At 40.7% G+C, this 19,425-nt stretch overlaps 1 protein-coding gene across 2 annotated transcripts; it reads left to right on the top strand.

Annotated features, from left to right (window-relative positions):
- The first annotated feature begins 205 nt into the window (after window positions 1-205).
- On the top strand, window positions 206-18,939 carry NSUN3 (NOP2/Sun RNA methyltransferase 3). Of its 2 annotated transcripts, XM_056328928.1 has the most exons (7): window positions 235-358; window positions 1,097-1,175; window positions 1,394-1,498; window positions 3,170-3,513; window positions 5,137-5,291; window positions 5,764-5,885; window positions 18,669-18,939. In XM_056328928.1, the coding sequence occupies exons 3-7, from the start codon at window positions 1,485-1,487 to the stop codon at window positions 18,928-18,930; spliced, it is 897 nt and encodes a 298-aa protein (XP_056184903.1). In that variant the 5' UTR covers window positions 235-358; window positions 1,097-1,175; window positions 1,394-1,484; the 3' UTR covers window positions 18,931-18,939. The 2 variants fall into 2 exon arrangements, with proteins under 2 accessions (XP_056184902.1, XP_056184903.1); XM_056328927.1 differs by lacking the exon at window positions 1,097-1,175 and having other exon boundaries at window positions 206-358; window positions 1,394-1,503.
- Window positions 18,940-19,425: the final 486 nt, after the last annotated feature.

Below are 19,425 nucleotides of genomic sequence, written 5' to 3'. Positions count from 1 at the left end.
GGACAGTACAGCCTGCCAAGGTGAAAAAAGGGAAATGGAAGGCCAGGGAAAGAGGAAAGGGGAGGGCAAGGAAGAAAAACCCCAAACCAAACCAAACCAAAAAACCGCAAAGCCACAACCAAACAACTACCGCAACACAAACCAACCCAAAGTAACTCCCACCAAAGAAACCAGCCCCCGGGCAGGGCCGGCGGGCCCGGGGGGCGCAGCTGCCCCGTCAGCCGCCAGGGGGCGCCGCGGTGCCCCGGCTCCGGCCATGCGGCTCCCCCCGCGCTCGGCGGCCCGGCTGCTGCCGCCCCCCGCCGGGGCCGCGCTCCTGCTCCTGCCGCGCTGGGCGGCCGCCCGCGCCCCGGGCCAGGTGAGGCGCAGCCGGGGGGCGGCCGGGGCCCTCCCCGGGGCGGGTGGGCTCGGGGCTGCACACCGGGCCGGGGTGGGCCTTGCCGCCGGGCCTTGCCTGCCGGCGGGAGCGGGAGGCCCGGCTGTGGGCCGGCGGTGGGTGCCCGGCGCCCCGGGGGGGGTCGCAGCTGCAGGGGAGCTCGGCGGGGCCCGGGCCGGCTCTGCGGGCCCCTCCCCGGCTGCACCGCCGGTGCGTGTCATGTTAACGCGCGTACCGGGAGGGCCCCGCGCCGCCGGGAGGGGAGGCCGGGCCCGCCGCCTGCCGCCGGGGGGGGGACGCGGAGACGCGCGGTGTGTAATTAACAAATGAAGGAACCGGAGAAGCGACTCGGAGCTTGGGGTGCCGCCTTCCGCCGGTGTTTGTGCGGGGGGCTGCAGCAAGCCCTGCGGAGCGGAGCCCCGCACAGCCGGGCGTTTGCCTTCGGGGGTTCCTTCTGAGCAGCACAACTTCGAAGCCAAACTTTCTTCCTCTCCGTATCCAATACAAGATTTCCATAAATTAAAAAAAAAAAAAAGTGTAACCATTTTTTTTCCTCCTTACTCTTGAAGTATATTAGCTATCGCAGTGCTTTGCAGCTCAACTCCAGCTGAATTACACAAGGATTTAAATTAATTTCTTCCTTTTATTTAACTACATGGGTACAACGTGGCGGTGTGTGGTTGCCATCACACCTTGCTTATTTTGCTCCTGGTGTACCAGGGTCCCAGGAACCATGGTATGAGCACAGTGGGCGCGGAGAAGGAGTAGTATCAGCAGGTTCTGAATAACCTTTTTGCAGGTAGGGATGAAGAGAGCGTGCTCGCTCAGCTTGTTTGTTCTCTGTGACATTTCTGTTACATCCTGATCACCTTTGTGGTGTGACCTGGATACTTGAGCATCCTAGTATCAGTAAGTTGTTTTAAATTGATAAAATCTTCTTTTAAGAATTCTAGTGAGAAGAAGGGAGGGTTCCATTTGTTTGTCTTTACTACTTTTATCTTCCTTTTCTCTCTGAAGCTGGAAAATAAAACAAAGGGGAGAATTGAAAAGCAGATTTGTCAAGTTGTTCTGGATCATTTTGAGAAGCAGTACACAACGGAACTGGGAGATGCATGGACCAGGGTCAGGTCTGTTTTTTTGGAGAGATGGGGGAGGGAGGGGAGAGGGGGAAAGGTTCTGTTATTTTTTTAAGTGCTTCATAAAATAACTTTTGAAAGAGTCAACTGTAACTTTGTTGTAACAACAGTAACAACTGTAAAAAAAAAAAAGACTGTAACAACTGCTTCAGGTTTTTTCCAGTTTAGAACTAGCATAAAAGCATGAAATAACAGAAGTCTAAAACTTGGAATTTTTTAGGGTTTTTTAGTTGAGATGTTTCTTTTGGCATGTGAAGTTTCTGTTCTCCTGTATGCATATGCACTGCAAGGAGACTACCATCTTATGTGTCTGTGACTGTTTTGTAAAAACATGGTCCAAAAAGCATCCTTTTATATTTAACAGCTGCTGTTAGTGTTTTTTCTACAGCTTTATAGTATCTGGAGAGAAGATATTTTTTTTTTCTACAGCTTTATAGTATCTTGAGAAACTGGGACAAAGATGTTAGAAGTACATCCCCTGATTTCTTTCCTTAGAGGAGATTGAATATTAACGCCATGTACTGAACAGTCTGTCACTTAATTTGGGCGTTGATCCCGCAGCTGCTAAAGAACTGGCTGTGGTACTGAGCGAAGACGTCTTCCCTTCCTTGCTCGCAGGGAAGCCAGCAGAAGAGCCCTTCTGGAGAAGTGCCTTGCTTAGCTTATATACTTTTCAACAGGAGTTTGAACAAAAGCAGTTGACTTTGACTTCAAGTGCATGACAAGTGCTCCCGTCATCAGTGACATGTTATTTAGAATGAAAAAGCATCTTACGGGATCTTATGTGATCACAGTCTTGCAAACCATGTCGCTCCCGTGAGCGCCCTTTTTGGAGTAAAAAGTAGTTTAAAATAAGTGTCTCAGTTGTTTTAAGGAAAAGAAAAAGACCCATAGACATATAGCATTAGTTTAAGTGAATCAAATCAAAAACTCTTTTAGGTTGAATCAATGTGTATTTCATTTTTAGGCAACGAATGTTCCCGAGTAGTATTTTTTGAGACTAAATGAAAAAGTCCTGAGAGGAATTCAAATAGAAAATAGGGGAAATCCATGCAAGAAAGGTCTAAAAAAAGTTAACTGAAAAACAAACAAGCCTGTTCCTACCATATAAGCACTTCTTTTTGACTGTCTTCCAGGAATATTTATTAGTTTAATTTCTTCTGGCCCAGTGTTTGCAGAACTTACAAGGAAATTTAGAAAAAAAACACATGTAAAACCTGCATATTATGGTGTTGGCTGGAATAACCGTTGCAAAGCCAATGTGATTCTTTTTGTTGCAATATTTACAACTAATATTTCAGTTGGTCTTTGTCCCCAGGGAAATACTTTATAGTCAGGAAGAGCATCACCCTTCATCATTTATAACTTCTGCAGTTGTTTTGCTAAAGAATTAGGAAAACAGAGAACATCTTGTTTCAGAAGAAGTTAGTGCCTTAAGTACAATAATTAGAGAAAATGGTGGCTTGATTTTTCTCTTAAAATTATTTACCTGCATACTTTTCTTAATCTTATCTAATCAAAATATTTCCTTTTTGATTATACTGGAATCATCCAATGGTGAGATTGTTATCCTTACATAAGAAAAGGCTTCCTGTGCTGTGGAATGCTAATTTTATTTGTCAAGTTCTTAAATAGCTTTTTTGGTTTTTCAATTTAGAGACGTACTCACATACCCATTGTGCTGGCAGTACGCCATTCTGCTTAACAAGTTCAGCCAGTCCGCTGAACTGGAGACCACCTTGCCTGCGAGGGGATATCATCCTGCCTTTCCAAGAAGTTTGCCCTATCTTCCAGCATCCTTTAAGTGTTACATCAGGAGAGCCCCTGGGAGATTCCCTGCACAGAAACACCAGGCTGGTAAACTGAAAGAGTATTATCTGCTGAACGCTGCTTCGCTGTTGCCAGTGTTGGCGTTAGAAGTGAAAGACGGGGAAGATGTTTTGGATCTCTGTGCTGCGCCGGGGGGTAAATCAGTAGCTATCCTGCAGTGTGCCTGTCCAGGTAACGGAGCGAGGTGCGCTTAGAAGCTGATCCCTGGCTCTGTGCCTGGGCCGTTTCAGTTGTGCCTGTTGTCTGTGCTAGATTTGGAATGGGGGCAAAACCAGAACAGTTTATATTCCAGGTAGTTCCATGCTGTTTAGTAAGATTTTTATGAAGTCTTTTCGCTTAAGAGGATGAAAAATATGGTAGTTAAAGTATAGGTTACTACAGACTGACAGACAAAAGTGAAGTACATTACATGTTTTTCTTTCTCCACTGGTTCCCTTATTGTTAATTCTTGAGAAGTTTCTTAAAATCACATAGATTTGTTGGTACGTGGAGGTCAGTAATCTGCAATCTTGCAATACTTGTACTTTTTTTTTTTTTTTTTCTCCTCTGCTACCTCTCTGGCCAGTGCTGTGCAGTAGTATAAGTAAATTTAAGTTTACTGATGTAAAACAGAGCATAACAAATTAAATATGCAAGATCTAGGCAGAGGGAGAAAGGTTATGATGAGGAATTGGTTTGTATCAGTATTTGATAAGCTCTGTGCCTCAATCTACCTAGATATTGTGGAGGGGCACTAAGATAATCACAGTGTTTAGAAGGTAACAGCAAGCAGCCGCTCAGTTCTTCCAGGCCAGGGAGTAAAAGCAAGCTGTGATTGCTGTTTCCAAGTTTATATGTTAGCTTGGGTAGTAGTTGTCTCAAAATGTTCACAGCACCTTATGTTCTTACTGATTGAGACCATTACTATAACCACTAGCACCTGTTGATTCCAGCTGGTTTTCCTTCCCTCTTCTAGAGGAATGAGGTGATGCCAATGAGATAAATTAAGTATGGATTGTCCTTTCAAAAGATTTAGAATAATAAAAAAATAAACCAACAAAACACTCATCTCATGGCTGTTTCTGAAGTTACCAAATTGTTGCTAAGAACATAAGATGTAAGGAGGTTGATTCTTAATATACCTCAGCAAATGCTAAAATGTACTGTATTGTGCGTGGCAAATACAGTGTAGGACATCCTGTGGAGATACGGAATTAGAAATTTTTTGAAATTAGAAAATAGGACTAAGAGAAAAAAATATCACGCCGTTTTTCTGGACTGGGTACAAGCAACAGCGGTAAGGGATAATTATTCTGGCTACATTGTTAAAAGTAAGTGCAACCAGAAGGCTTTTGTTAAAACACTTCTAGCTTAAATTTCAAATAAGGGATTGAACTGCTCGGCTTAGGATACACGAAACTGGTGTTTTATTTGAAGGCAGTTCGTTAATTAATAAAGGGCATGTACCTCATATAGGAGCCCAGAAAGGCATTTGGCACTGGTCTTTGGATATGGACCATGTTTAAAGTTGGTTTTATTGTGGAAGTCTATTGCTACAGGAAGTACTTACTACTAAATATTTATGGATTGTTCGGTAGGAGCATGTTGAAATTTACTCTTGTGTATAAAAATTCAGCAGTGTTATAAAATGTGCAATAACATAAGCAGGTAAGGTGTAAACTCTGTGGCAGTCATGGCAAAACAGTAGTACTTCTGAACTCAGTGTAAATCTTTATATTTGTAAAAAAAAATGGAAAACCAGAAATATTGGCTTTAGGGTGTTTAATTCTTTTTTGTTTGCTTTAATTCTCTAAGGTCAGTTTCACTGTAATGAAAACGATGATTTGAGGTCAACATGGTTGAAACAGACAATAGAATCCTTCATCCCAGATCCTTTCATTAACTTAATAATGATCACTAAAATGGACGGTACACAGATTGGAGATCTTAAGCCTGAATTATATGACAAGGTAATGTTATTACTTATTATAAAATTATATTTCTGCATTCTGCTTCTTTCTCTTCCTGTGCTGTGCTCTTTTTAGTTTTCTTTTTGTTTTCTGGCCCCCACAAAAATATCTGACCTATCGAGGGGAACCAAGACCATTCGGCCTTGGTAGTGAATTCTGAAGACCTTGTAGCTGTGTTCTTTGCATGATGTGTACTTAGGAGTGGGGGGAACAAGTGAGAGCAATTCAGATAGAGAATACTTTTGGAGCAGTAATTTCTTATTCCCCACCCCCTGATAGAAACATCTCAAATAGTAATTAGATCATTTTTACCTCTGAACATGGACATAAAAAAAAATCAAATAAAAAAAGAAAAAGAACATGGAAAATAAAATGTTGTGTTTGCAAAAGCTGAGTAGATTTTTTTTGTACACAGTGTTCAGAAAGTGAGTATCTTGTGAATTGTCTTTATTTGCTCTTATTTATGGTATAGGTACTGGTTGATGCTCCTTGTTCAAATGACAGAAGTTGGCTATTCTCTTCTGATATTCAGCAAGCTACACTTAGGCTAATACAAAGGAAAAAGTTATCATCTTTACAATTCCAGCTGCTAAGGTGAGAAGTGCAAAGGAAAGCTATTAAGGGAGCTTTTCATAATTAAGAAAAATTACATGGGGGCAAGATTTGTCATGTTTAATAACCAAAACCAGGTTTCAGCATGTGAAAAGAATGTGAATAGTATGTTGTTGCAATGCTGTTTAGAAGAAACAGCTGGTCTAGGTTAATGTGAATATGGAAATTTGTATGGGGTAACATAAGCAGTAAGGCCCAGATGCTCTGCTACCTTACTGCTGTACAGTCCTCGTGAGTTGCTTATCCACGTATGTGTCCGTTTTCACATGACTCTGCACAGTCTGGTACCATATCAAAATATTTTTTGTAGGCACAGCTAAAATGGCTGTAGATATATTCCCCGGCTGGAGCAAAAAACATGTGCATTAACTTTTAGTAGTGTGGGGGTATTTTTTACTACCTGTGAAAATAGTCTGTAGACCTGCCCAGCTGGGCATTCTTCCCCACACTCCTTGTGGTGGTGGTGGTGGTGGTGGTGGTGATGCTTGTTCATAGAATTGTCCCTTATGGTTCTTTGTTACAGTCTTTTTAATAACTGAGCTGTAAGTCAAGACAGGTTACCTACCATCACTTAGGTCATTATTTAATGCTGCTTCAGAATTTGCTTTCTGGTCTGTTCATATGAAGAGTTTGAGTTGCCTATTGCACATTCTTACGTGCTGCTTGAATTTAATACCTGTTTGACTATTTGTGGCCCAGAAAGACTACTGATTATAATTGATAGGGTAAAAAAGTAAAAGATTGTGGGATTTGGTGGGGGAGAGAGGATTGTTTGTTTATTTTTCAATAATAATCCAAATGGACGTCATTATGTATTACACTTTTTCACGATACCAGCCATAGGCTAGCATTTGTGAAAGGGTTTCAGACTCTACGGTTTTTCTTGTTGGGCAAAAAATAAAGCGACTTCCCAATAATACCTTCTAGACTTGAGTGTTTTTTGAAAAGAAACAGTCACATCCAAGTCCATCTGTCAAAGCAAATTGAGGGAAAAAATAACATATTACAAAAAAGAAAGAAAGTTTTTGTGGAAAGTTCCCATTGCAGCAGTTCAAGATAGTTTTGCATGACTTCCAGTTGAAAAAGGCCTAGCAGGAGCCAATGATTTATAACAGAAATATGAGTATCTTATTGCAGTAATGCATCATGTCACCCATTTCCTTTGAAGAAATCAATCACATTTAAAACACTGACCTGTTTCGGTTCTCCCTTTTCAATATTTGACATATAAAATGCAATTTGTGAACCCCTACCAAAAGAAAGCATATATCATGCAGAGAAATTTTGAGAATCTGCATAAATCATTCCAGATTGTAATCCTGAAGTGGAGAACTGATGACAGCATGAACCTTGTTTTTAAAGAAAGGAGAGGTTCCTGTCAGCCCAAATCAGATTTAATTAAATTATTATTAAATCAAGAACTTTGCTTTTGTTGTAAGTGTACTTTACTATAGCAACAGCAGTAAGAATTAGTTTTGTAAGGAGAAATTCTTTTGAAATGTAAATTGAAGTAGAAGGATGCAAATTTCAGTTTCATTGCTCAACATAGGTTGGAGTAGTTCTGTAGATCGACCAATCTATTGTTATGTGCACTGGATTTCTTTTCCCCCCGTCTTGTAAAAGATTTTGAATTGTCTGAAATAAATGGTTAGGTTCAAGTGTTAGAGGTTACAAGCGTTCTCAGTTAAAATATTTGATATATGCTTAGTAAATGGTATAGCTGTCCACAGTATTTTTATTGTGCCTTTTATCTGATCACTTTAGAATGAATTTCCAGTACTAAAGACATCTCAGATCCTGTGTCAGAAGGGAAAAAGGAAATGATAAAATGAGACCAGGAAAGGCTATAGGTGGTTCCTCCAAGTGCATTAGAATTTGGTGAAACTAAAATTGTGGAATGCTACCCTATTCAAGGCTTTGCTTTATGGCTACAGTGCCCAATTATAAATAAAATATTGAGTTTGAATCCCATCTCTGATACTTCCAGTTTAAATTCAGGAAGGCTGAACCTACATTGATCCAGCTGTGCTGCACCTTATGTGAGTCAGCTCATGCAGAGCTACCTCAGGTTTATCTGTTCAGATTACTTGGTACTTTATGCTCGTGGGCGTATCTCACCTTGCCTCCTGTATCTGTAAAACAAAAAAAAGTATAAAGCTGGAACCCAGCAATTTTGTTGAAAGTAGTTTATGTAATATTGTGTGATTTTAAGATGAAGCTTAAAAGTATGAGGACCAAGCATTATTGCTGTTCAGCAGTCGTATTAAATATAAGGATAACACAAAAATGAGAAAGATAAAATGCAAAGGGGAGTTCTATTTTCATTTCTATCAAGTGACACACAGCCCAGAATTTGAGTTTTCCTCTTTCTTAATTAAGGAGATGTTTCACTTGCAATCTTGTAATCTGTTTTTCTGGGTTTGAACATCAGAGAGGAAGCAGAGGAAGGAAAATTATTTTTTGCAACACAGTGTGATTTATTAAATACATAGAGGCTTCAAAGCATGAAGATCTGGAATAAGTATTGAAACTGGTGCAGTGATCTTCCTATGCCAATCTGAATAGAATCTGAAATGTAAATAAGGGGCATAAATTCTGACCAGCACATTTTGTAAGCAGTGAGGGCATCACTGATTTGAAGGAAATTGAGATTGTAATGTTTGTTAATACTAAAACCAAAGCATCCCCGCTGAGTGCTATAATCCGAGAACACGCTGCAAATCTTGTTATTATTCGGAGTGTTCATGCAGAAAACAAATTGCAAAGTAAGGAAGGAATGTTCAGTTCCTGATACTGAATGCTAGCACAAAATACAGTGGTTCCCAAAAGAGAATTTACCAGTGTTGCCAGTTCTCAGATAGAAATTAAATTTTGGGTTAAACTTGAGTGCATAGTTACTTTTAAACTCTTATGGATGTCGTAATTATTCCTAGACCAGCTGCTGCTGCAGAAAGAAACTCTGTTAGGGTTCAGCTGAAAATAAATCCAACAGGATCCGATTTCGAAAACACAGCAAAGGCATTCAGACTACTGTAACATGACTGTACACAACATCTCTTAGTAATTAAACAGCTCTAATTGGTGGTTAATAGAGTTCTGGTTCACAGGAGCTCAGACTAGCTTTAAAAGATACACGTTGGCTGAGTTTCCTTTTTCACCACTTTTTTCCCCTAGTAGTTAGCTACGGGGGAGGTTGTTTTGAATACCTAAGACGTGCACACACAAAGTTAAGAGATTAGGGGGAATCTGGGGTGCATGAGAACTTTGAAGTATGCTTTGGGTTACTGGTGGCAAAGCAAGCCATACGAAACGGTTGTTTTCTTGGTTGATCTCTTTTGAGTTGTATGGTTTTTTTTCAGAACTCTGGATGGAGCATTAAACTTGGCTTGAGAAATCCAAAAAAAACCCTTTATTCTTCCTAGTTAACGAAATGTTTCAATCCCTATCTTACAAATACAAAGATTTTTTAAGGAACCACGTCTGGTTCTGTATAACATGCGTATATCTTTTTACAAACCCTATGCAAGTGGGGCACAGTAGTGAGATAAAAAGAACTTTTTTGCTTTGAATATCAGTTATAACATGGAATTTGAAATTGCTGATCTTGTTGAAGAAAATGTTACCAGAACTTTTGAGGTTATGTTGGGGTTTTTTTTCTTTCTCATTGAATAGTTTGGGCAGCAGGAGGGTTGTGCACATGCACTTGGAAAGAAAAATAAAACAAGAAAAACCTCCACCCAAATATTCGGAACCTGTTTTTCCGAATTAAAGGGTGCTTAAACCATTAGTTAATATCATATATCTAAGTAACCAGGTGTTGCGCAAGTGGCTTCATAAAGCTTTTGATCTGTTTGCCTTGCTGCTTCGGTCCCCGAGCAGACTGCTGAGCGTGCAGCCGTGCTGTGCGCTGGATTAGCGGTCTGCACCCATGGGAAGTTGGCAGGTTGACAGTTTTCCTCGAGTTATCAGGTAGAATTGGCAACCGAAGTCTCTAAAGGTTAATCTACATGACACAGGACCTGCTTTATTTTCTCCGGTCCAGACCTTTGGAAATATATCTTACTTAGAATAAACATTAAAACTTCTGTTGGAAAGGTAGGATGCAAATGTAACAAACCTTAAGTTACAAGCTGCTCTGTGTTCTCTGGTATGTTAAAATTAGTTACATGGTTTTATAGAATATATATAGTCATAGATTTATTTGTTGAAAAAGAGTCTTTTTCACATAGCGTATAGTAAATGCTACAATTTGCTAGAAAGATCCCAATTCTCCTCTTCCCGCTTTCGGTGTCACCTTTATATTTTCACTGAAATGTAGTTTTCTACATGTACCTAGAAGAGGAACTGTGAGCTCTTAATTGTGGGGTTTGGGTTTTTTTTTTGTTGTAGAGTGAAGGCAAAAAAAAATTTTTATAACTATGCCATCATATATTTAGTATATGGTACCACTGTACCATTTCTGCTTTGATTTAGACAAAAGCCTTTATAGCACATAGACATGTAATGATGAAGTAAAAAGATACTCGGAATTAGCTAGTGGTCCTGTCCAGGCCAAGTGATTCAGTTTTCTTTGTGACTTGCTACTGATGAAAAAAATCTCAGCTGTTAATGTTAATTGCAAAGGCAAGGAGAGCCAGTGTCTTGAACATTTAAAAAAAATTACTGTTATAGAAGTTGCTTGAATTTTAGTGTCAGGCATTGAAAGGATGGCAGGGCTGAATGTTGGGGCGGGGAGGAGAAGCACAAGAGGGTCCCCCCAGAAACACGGCAGCTGTCTTGTGCCACAGGTTTCTGTCCCGGCATGTGCTGGATTCCTGCACAGGAGCTCCCTGGGTGTTCAGGGGCGTTTTAGAGTGACACAAAGGAATTCTGAACCACGGTACTGGAGCTGAGGAAAGAAGTGCATGCCATGTTCTGTGGACAAGGGAAGAAGGCATGTAGAAAAGTGGAGGAAATCTTACTGAGGATTATTTCATCACACTACTCATCTCTTTCCCTGGAATTTTTCCCTTTGCTCCTCTGTAGCTGACCATTTAATACACTTGTTATTCATAACTGTCTAATCCTTTAACTCCACTGGGAACTTTTTAGATTTGCAACTGTTCCACTAGCAAATCTTCTGTGGGTTATGTGAATGATTCCTCCTTTAACGACTTTCTATCTTAGAAAAGCCAAATAGTTTATATAGGCTGGGAGCCCCAGGCTCCAAACTGGGCATGCTGTCCTGGGCGCCTTGCTGTGCAAACCGTGTTCCCTCTCTGTGCATCCTTGCCCCCGCTCCAGGTGAAACGGTTATATAGCTGCTCCCTGGACAAGGGGACTTGGGGTTTTGTTCCAATTTCAAGTCCTTGAATGTGGCACGTTTGTGCTGTGCCATTCCCCAAAACACTGTTGGTTATGTTAGTGGAGGTATGAGTCATTTTACTCAGTTTTTTAGACTCGTGGTTGGTTTGAATTTCTTCACGGTGAGTGCACGCTGTGGCCATTGTTGTGGCTCGATGTTGTCTTCCATCAGAGGTGTTAAAATAAATAGTTTCTGATTTTAAGTACTGCCTGGTTCCTTAAGCCTTTGGCAGTGCCCTGTGAGTCAAGTCCCTTACAATATGTTGCAAAACCAAGTTTATTGAATTAATAAATAACTGCACGAATAAACAAATAAACTACCCAGCAGCTAGACATTTGTTTGGGGATTACAGATTTAAATTAGAGCACAACTTTTGCTTTAATTCCACCTCCAGTCCTTTCTATGTGTACCCGTGTTTCATAAGCTGTAAGGAAGAACAACACAAGCTGTGTGGCAAAGTCTGTAGTGGGCTTCAAAGGTCTTTTGTTCTCCCTTCTGTAGCTGAGAAGGTTCTGCTTGGTTTATGTATGTTTCTCTTTTTGCAAATAATAAGTTTTAAGTTGGGCAGAGGGCTGGACCTCTGAGAGTATATGAGGTACGAAGGTAATTCTGGGATGACTAAAACGATGGAACGATTGAAGGTTTGTCACAGTGGACTACCTGTGGCTGCTGGAGGCTAGCCAGCTAGAAGCAGCCTTGCTGATAAAATGATGCTGAGTGTGTGAAGACCCAGCAGGCCAGCACGCGGGGCAGCTGCAGCGTTGAGAGTGGAAGCAAGATTCATAGGTGTTGCATTGGCACTTGTGGCCCTGAAGTGTGAGAACAGGAAATAAACCGATCTGTTCCCATGAGAGAGGCGCTGCAGTCCTGGTGTTGCAAAAGATGTCTCACAGCCCCGGTTAATAGCGTGAGTATTTCAGAAGTCATCACGCATCAAAGGAGAAAGCCTGATAATGTTAACCAAAGGTTTGATCTTTGCTGTGTAAGAATTGAATATTATTGGCTATCCATATGTTATTTATAAGAATTTTCAGGACAGATTTTGGCTACAGCAGAACAGGGGGGGTTTGGGGGGTTTGGTTGGTTGTTTTTTGGTTGTGTGGGTTTTTTGGTGGTTATGCCCCCTTTTACTTACAGTCAGTCTAGTGCTGAAAAAAAGCAGTTAAGTCACTTCATGTTTCTCCTGTTGCTACTGTGTTATTCTGAACTGCAGAGTCTCCACCACAGGAGCACAAGGAGTACATGCTTGGGGTATGGAGAGAATACTTCAACTAGTGTCTCTGTCTCCTGTGCACCTCTGTCACCACCCATCACAAAGAATTAGAAAATTGGTATTTTGACCAAGGAGGCATTTCCTTATCATTTTGGCTCGGTTTGGATAAATACAAGTAAAACCTTTTAACGTGCAGGCCATATTACCACAATGTATCTGGACTCTTGTAAGAGGAAGAAAGAAACGTGTGGTATCTTTAGTCAATAAAAATAATAGGATTGAGGATAAAAGCAAATGCATCTTGAGATGCTTTGTTTCTTGAATAGGTTATGAAAGGGTTGACCGTTTTTATTCTGATCAGACATTATCTCATGTATTGAGCAGAAATACATCCCAATTGCCAAGAGATGGCACTGTTGAAGTGTTGTATTATTTTAAAATTGCCCTAAAATATGTGTAATCTTTTTGCTTTAATAGTGAAAATGGTTGAATGATTAACATAATTAATGCTGACCCTTCCAATGGCATGCAACGTAAACCCAAGCACAGGAGGAGTAGGTTGGACATGCAGGTGCTAGCTGTAGTATGAAATATATATTTATTGTCTGCCTATTTTTAAAAGGATGTTTGAGACACCGAGACTTTTAGAATGAACAAAATGTCACCCTGTCACGTTTAATTTTCTGTAAGTGTGAAAAATCCTCTTTTTGGGTTATGGCTAACAACATTTTACTTGCATGTAAGAGTGTTTTGGTTTTAGAAGTTCTCGTGTGGCTCTGGACTGGTCTTTTTACACTGAGCTATTAAATAATAATAGTGCTGTGTTTTCGCTAATTTATTGTTAGCATAGTCTCCATTGTTAGGTTTAAAGTTACTCTTGGGAAATAAACTAAATAAAACTCCTTTAAAATAATATATTTCTTTAAAAAAATCTAATCCAGTACTCTTGTAATATGAGGTGTTAGATTGCTGTAAATCATCTTCTGTACATCTGACTTCCATAGCACAATATGTAAAACCTAATTTAAAACGAGGAGGGGAGCAGTCTGCATGTGTTGAATTGTTTCAGAGTTCTTCCTGAACGGGGTGAACATCAGCCACCCTTTTTTTTGGATTACAGATGTGTCTTGCACTAATGTGGTGGAAAGATTGAAGTGTGGATTCAGTGGCTATAAACTGATTATGTCAGTAGTTCAAAGCAAGTGTGGAGAAGCATCCCACAAGTTTCTACAGAATAATGTGCCAGTGAATCTCACACTATCTGCAGTTTTCCAGCTATTGGAATTCCAAGCTATTGATGACATTTTCAAATCATCAAAATTTTAGACTGTTTGATGTCACTGAAGTCTCCTAAGCTGCGATCTGCTGATACATACTACAGTTGTGTGCAGAACCCCAGAGAAGAGCTGACTTTATTTTTTTCTTTGATTTAGCATGTACGTTGTCTTGTAATGTGCAATAGTACTTGCAGTTCTGTAATGTAATTACTACTTTTGCACACCATTTGGTGTCATCTCCTGGAAGAACTAACCTTGGAGATCTTGTATATAGGCCATCATACCTGATCAAACAGGCATGGCAATGGATTGTCATGCATTTCACTGATTTTAGGCTTTTCTGCTGTGCCTTGACTATCTTACGGCGCTAAAACAGTAACCTCACACCTGCAGTGGTGTAGTATGATAGCATGCAACAGAAAAGCTTGAATTACACATATCGGGTGCCGACAATGGTGCTGCTTTAGGGTCTTGATTGCAAGTACTAAAGCAAACATGGTTGTAGGGAAAAGGGAACAAGTCATGAGTATCCCTTCAGGAAAAGTTTTTTGAGCTTTTAATATTTGCTCTTATGCTTCTTTATATGAAGCTTGAAACTCTGCAATATTAGTGCCTCTAACATGTAAAATTCATTATGGTAAATGTACATGCCTGAATCTAAAATTAGGAAATTAAGTACAACTGGATCTGTATTTAAACTGGAAGTTGTAGTTCTTTAATAAACAGGAACGTCGTCTGTACCACTGAGAGAATAACTGCAGATTAATTAACTTTAAGTAATGTATTTTATTTTTAAACAATGGATCATAATAAGAGGAAGGTGAAAAAATATTTTAGGGTCGTTTGCCCTAGCCTCGTTTTTAATCGTTCCAGATTTAGAGACCATTTTTGGAAGTTACAGGGTACCTTATAAACAGGCACCAGATTCTTTCAGCTAAGAGCTGACCTTACACTAAGAATTTGGTGTGAGGATAATCAAGATACCAAATGTAAGAGGAATCTTAAGTTCTTAGCTGATGCAGTCATAGTAGCAGTGGGGGGTCCTGTTAAGTGTCCGTTAGTTATACTACAGCTCCGACCCATCCCTTGGATAAGCTTGCTTCCCTCCATTGGTTACAGAGGAAGATTAGTTTCTTAAATTACTTGAACGAATTCTCTTTTGAACGAATTCTCTGTCGTGCTGATGACGGGGGGACCAAACTCTGTGAATCTGCTTAGCCCAGCATGGTATCACCCTGTGACTTTGAGCCCAGCACTACTTCACTTTGAATTTTGCAGCTCGGTGCAGGTTTATCAAAAGCCAAGCACGGTTTAATCAAGGATGGCGTTCGGTTGACTTTGAACACAACCACTGAAACAACTGTTGCTGAACTTGACAAGATGGATAGATACATTGATTAACCTTGCAGCATAAAGTAATCCTCCTTAGACATTTTAATTCATAACTTGGATTCAGAATAAAGATAACTGCACTAGGCAGCCTGACCTTTTTGGGTCATGGGCCGGTGAAGATTCCCAAGCTAAGGAGGCTTAGATTTAGGGGGGGGGGGTTAATGTGAGATTTTCGGGATTTCATTCAGAAGAATCCTGTGCTGCTCTTTCCTCTGAATCACTGCCCCAGTGACAGTTGCAGGAGCGTGGTGCCTTTGAAAGTGTTTTCTTGAATGGTTGTTGCTTTATATATGGTAAGAAAAGGACACTTCCCAAGTGTCTAGGCTGTTAATCCTGTAAGCTGTAGCTATATTTACTTTCTTGCTATATCCCTTTGCCTTTTACCTTTTCCACTTTTACATGGTAGGAATACCTTCTCACTTGTTTAAATATTCACATAGAATCCATCTTACAGGTAGGAAAGCAGTTGCCATTATCTGCGGCTGTGGGTAAAGTTATCATGCTAAAAGTACATCCTGATTGTTATGCAAAAACACTTTCACATTTTCAAGCCAGCTAGCTGTCCTTTCCTGGCTGGGCATTCCTGTATGCATGGAAATGGTGTAGCTGGAGGGCGAAGCTCCACGACAAGGAGTAAAGTAGGTGATTTCTAATAATACTGTGAAGATCAGCTTACCTTCATGAGAGCCCATTTAGACTTCAGCCCTGTTCACTTCGAATTCCACTGTGAAAGCTAGAAAGCAACTCTTTGCATGGGGAGGGGGGGGGGCAGGAAAATGGTTTTATGTTTTCCGGAACTGGTGTGAGGTCAAGGAGACAAGGGATTAGAAGGTTGTACGTTCCTGTTCTGCTTTACAATAGTTACCGTCCCGTATCTGGGCTCTCTGTGGTTGCTCGGACCAGCCAGAGAGCAGCCCTGCCCTTTGAAATGGACGGCGGGACGGGAAGGGAGCTGGAGAGACGCGGGGGCAGCCTGGAGCAGCGCGTCCAGTGCTGGTGCTCTTGTAGCCTGCTATGGAGCGCCTGCGTGCTGGGGTGCAGAGGGGAAGAAGGATGTGCTGGGGTGCAGAGGGGAAGAAGGATGTGCTGGGGTGCAGAGGGGAAGAAGGATGACTATCCGGAGGCAGGCAATTCAAATGCGTGCTGGTAACTCTATGAAGTTTTAGAAAATGAGATCTGGAAGGGACATTAGGATGGCACCTGCTCTGTTGTACTGTCTCAGGGTGGCATTGTAGATTTTTTCCTATATCAACCTGTGTCTAAAACGTTCTCAAACATTTCTACAGCCTCTCAAAAGCTGCTCAAGAGGTCTGAGAGAAGCTTGTGGGTTCGTGATGGCTTTAGTTAATTTTGGAAGTATCCTAGAATGGGTCCATTACGCCCAGTTAAACTGAAAGTATTCAGACTATCAAAGTACTCTGTAACCTGCTCTTTACCTATAAGAGGCTGAACTTGAACTGCTCACTCACTTAGGCTAAATGTGCTAGCCATCTGCTCACTCTCCATCTTTTTACTGAAGATTGATACAACAAAGGCATTAAGCACTGATTTTTCTTTGAGCATCATCAGTTGAGAGGGCTACGCTAAAATTGGAGTAGTATAGATTCCAGTAAAATACGTACTTGGCTTGCTGATTAATGTAACCGAGATTCATAGAAGAAACGAGCGTGATAATGTGTACTCTCCCCAGAGAAACAGACGGGGTATGATATGCAGGAGTTTTCACCTGGGAAGGTGAACGGAGTTGTATTATCTCTGGCTGAAACAGTCATTTTTCCTGGTGTTTCCTCATTATTTCAGACAGGACTTTCAGAATAGCTTTGATCTGTGATCTTCTTTGATCCTGCTTGTGATTAGGCTTTTCTTTATTGATTCTTTTCCTGAAAAGGCCCAATCCAGTTAAAACGACTTACCTTTTTCCCCTTCTATTTTCTTCTTTTCTTTTTTCTACTGTTTTTGTTCAGATATCACCCTTGGCAAGTCCTCAGCCTGTCTCTGGAGGAATGGCTCTTTCAGTGGCATTGTGTTTGTTTATCTGGGCTCGGAATCAGGTTCACTGATCGAACAGTGTTTGGGGGATGCACACCTCAACTGGTTTGAGGATATGTTGTGCGTTTGGGGTTTTTTTCCCATAGATTTTTTTTTTTTTTCCTAGGGGGCAGGGGAAGGCAATGCAGTATTGTCAGTACTATCTACCAATCTAGGATTATTCAGTGCCTTTCCATACAGCATGACTCTGTGTGTCATTGTGCTCCCCAAATCCATGCTTCCAGTATCTGCCGTGCCCTCGTGCACCCGCTGAATTCCCCGTGACACACCTGCAGTCCCTCGAGTGTCTATCTTGTGCTCTCTCTGATACTCACAAGCTGAGTAACAACATGCACTTGGCAGATTCTCTTTGTTTTAAACAAAAGAAGTTTTTTTTAGGGAACAATTGTATTTTAGTGTATTATTTGCTTCAGCGCAGTAGTATCTGTTTTCCAGAAGCAGCGATGTGTCTGAATATTAGCTTACAGCTCAGTCTTCGAGCCGTTATGTCCTTGAAGGCTCCAAAGTGTATGATTAAAAGGGATTATCTTAAGAGAGCATTTTAATGGCAAGTGAACCTTTAGTGCAGCTGCTTCTCTCTGTTATGTGGTGGTACCAGATTTGAAGAATGCTCTTCTGTGGTGCCAGGTGTAGGAATTTTCTCCTTACTCTTAATTTGCAGTAGGTGAATATGGATGACATATCTCATTTCTCTACTCTCACAGGTTATATTTTATCTGTCTGAAAAAGGGCCTTGCAGGTCTGTTTTAGTGGCAAGTAAAAAAATGAAAAGTTTGTTTCGACTCAGTTTCAGTGGGGAAGTGAAAAAGAACCTCTGTTCTGTCTGTCTACCAGTAGTCATGAAGCTTTCAGGATACTTGAAATCTTAAGCCACTATTTTGCCTTTTAGTCAAAATTTGTCAACAGGTAAAGGGCACATAAACAAACGGTATGGTCCGATACATCACACTTCATTAAGAAATCCGGTTGAAAAGTAGTGGCTCAGTGAAACCCCCGAGTTCTCTTACCTGCTAAATAAGCTGCAGGATTTGCAGAAATGTTGGTAGAATTACAGCTCAGTAGTTAGTTTGGGCTATTACTGCAGTTGGACATTCTGATACTTGTTCTGCAAGCAGCTAGCTAAGTATCTAACTAGCACTTTTGATGTGGTGTAACCCATTTTGTATGCACAGTTGTAGCATTTCCACAGTTGTGCTGCGCATATGAATGTTTGAAGTATGTACTGCAGCTCTGAATGGATGCTGCTTTCTTTGTGTCACTGTTCTATAAAAAATACCTTCTGTTAACTGAGAATGAATTAGTAAATGAGAAGGGAAAAATGCATTGCAGGTAGTTTCCTGAACTGTCAATTATATACTGTTAAGATGCTTTGATTATGTTATTTATCTTTATGCCTATTTGTAATGCTAGATTTGTAAGTCTTCTCATGTTCCGCCACCCCCAGTATGTTGCTTCTTACGTTGAATTTTTTTTTTTTATGTTATTTGCAGGTCTGCTATTAAAGCATTGCGTCCTGGTGGATCGCTGGTCTATTCTACGTGCACTCTCTCAAAGGCAGAAAACAGTGATGTGATAAATCTCGTTCTAAATTCCTGCAGTGATGTTATGCCTGTAGACATAAGTGAACTGGCCACAGCTGTTTCTCAGGAATTTGCTTTTCTCAGTGGTATGCAAAAGCATGAACTTCTGGTTCTCCCAGAGAAAGGGAGAGCGTGGGGTCCAATGTACATAGCTAAATTAAAGAAAATTTAGTCTGTCTGATGCCTGTTAGTTTTTTATAAGCGATATGTGATAAATTAATATTCCTAGTACCATATGTGTATATGAACGTGTCCAAGGGAACTGAATTTAGAGTGTTGCAGTTTGGTATAGCTGCTGCCTGATCAAAAGGAAGCTAGACACCTGATTTTGTTTAACTTAAAATACTGAATGTCTCTTCAAACGTGGACTTGTGGGCCTCTGTGAAGTCCTTATGAAGTCAAGGGAGCTTTGTATTGTTTTCAAGGTGATGCTCTTAAATGGATTTTTGTCCTGGAATAGGGGCCTAATGTGATGGGTTTTGCACAGGTTTTTTGGGGTTTTAATTTCTAATTTGGTTTTAATACAGTATGGTTTAAAATAAATGGTTTCAATGGTCTGAAGTCAAGGAGCTCCTGCATTCTTTCTGAAACACATATAGAAATCTGTTTTTCTGTAGGAATCGATTTGTATGCAGAGTCTGTCATCTTAAGCACTGACTATTCCAAG

Source organism: Falco biarmicus, chromosome 2 (assembly GCF_023638135.1).
Source record: "Falco biarmicus isolate bFalBia1 chromosome 2, bFalBia1.pri, whole genome shotgun sequence".
In the NCBI taxonomy this organism is placed as follows: domain Eukaryota; kingdom Metazoa; phylum Chordata; class Aves; order Falconiformes; family Falconidae; genus Falco; species Falco biarmicus.
This window is presented reverse-complemented; position numbering and strand designations above follow the sequence as displayed.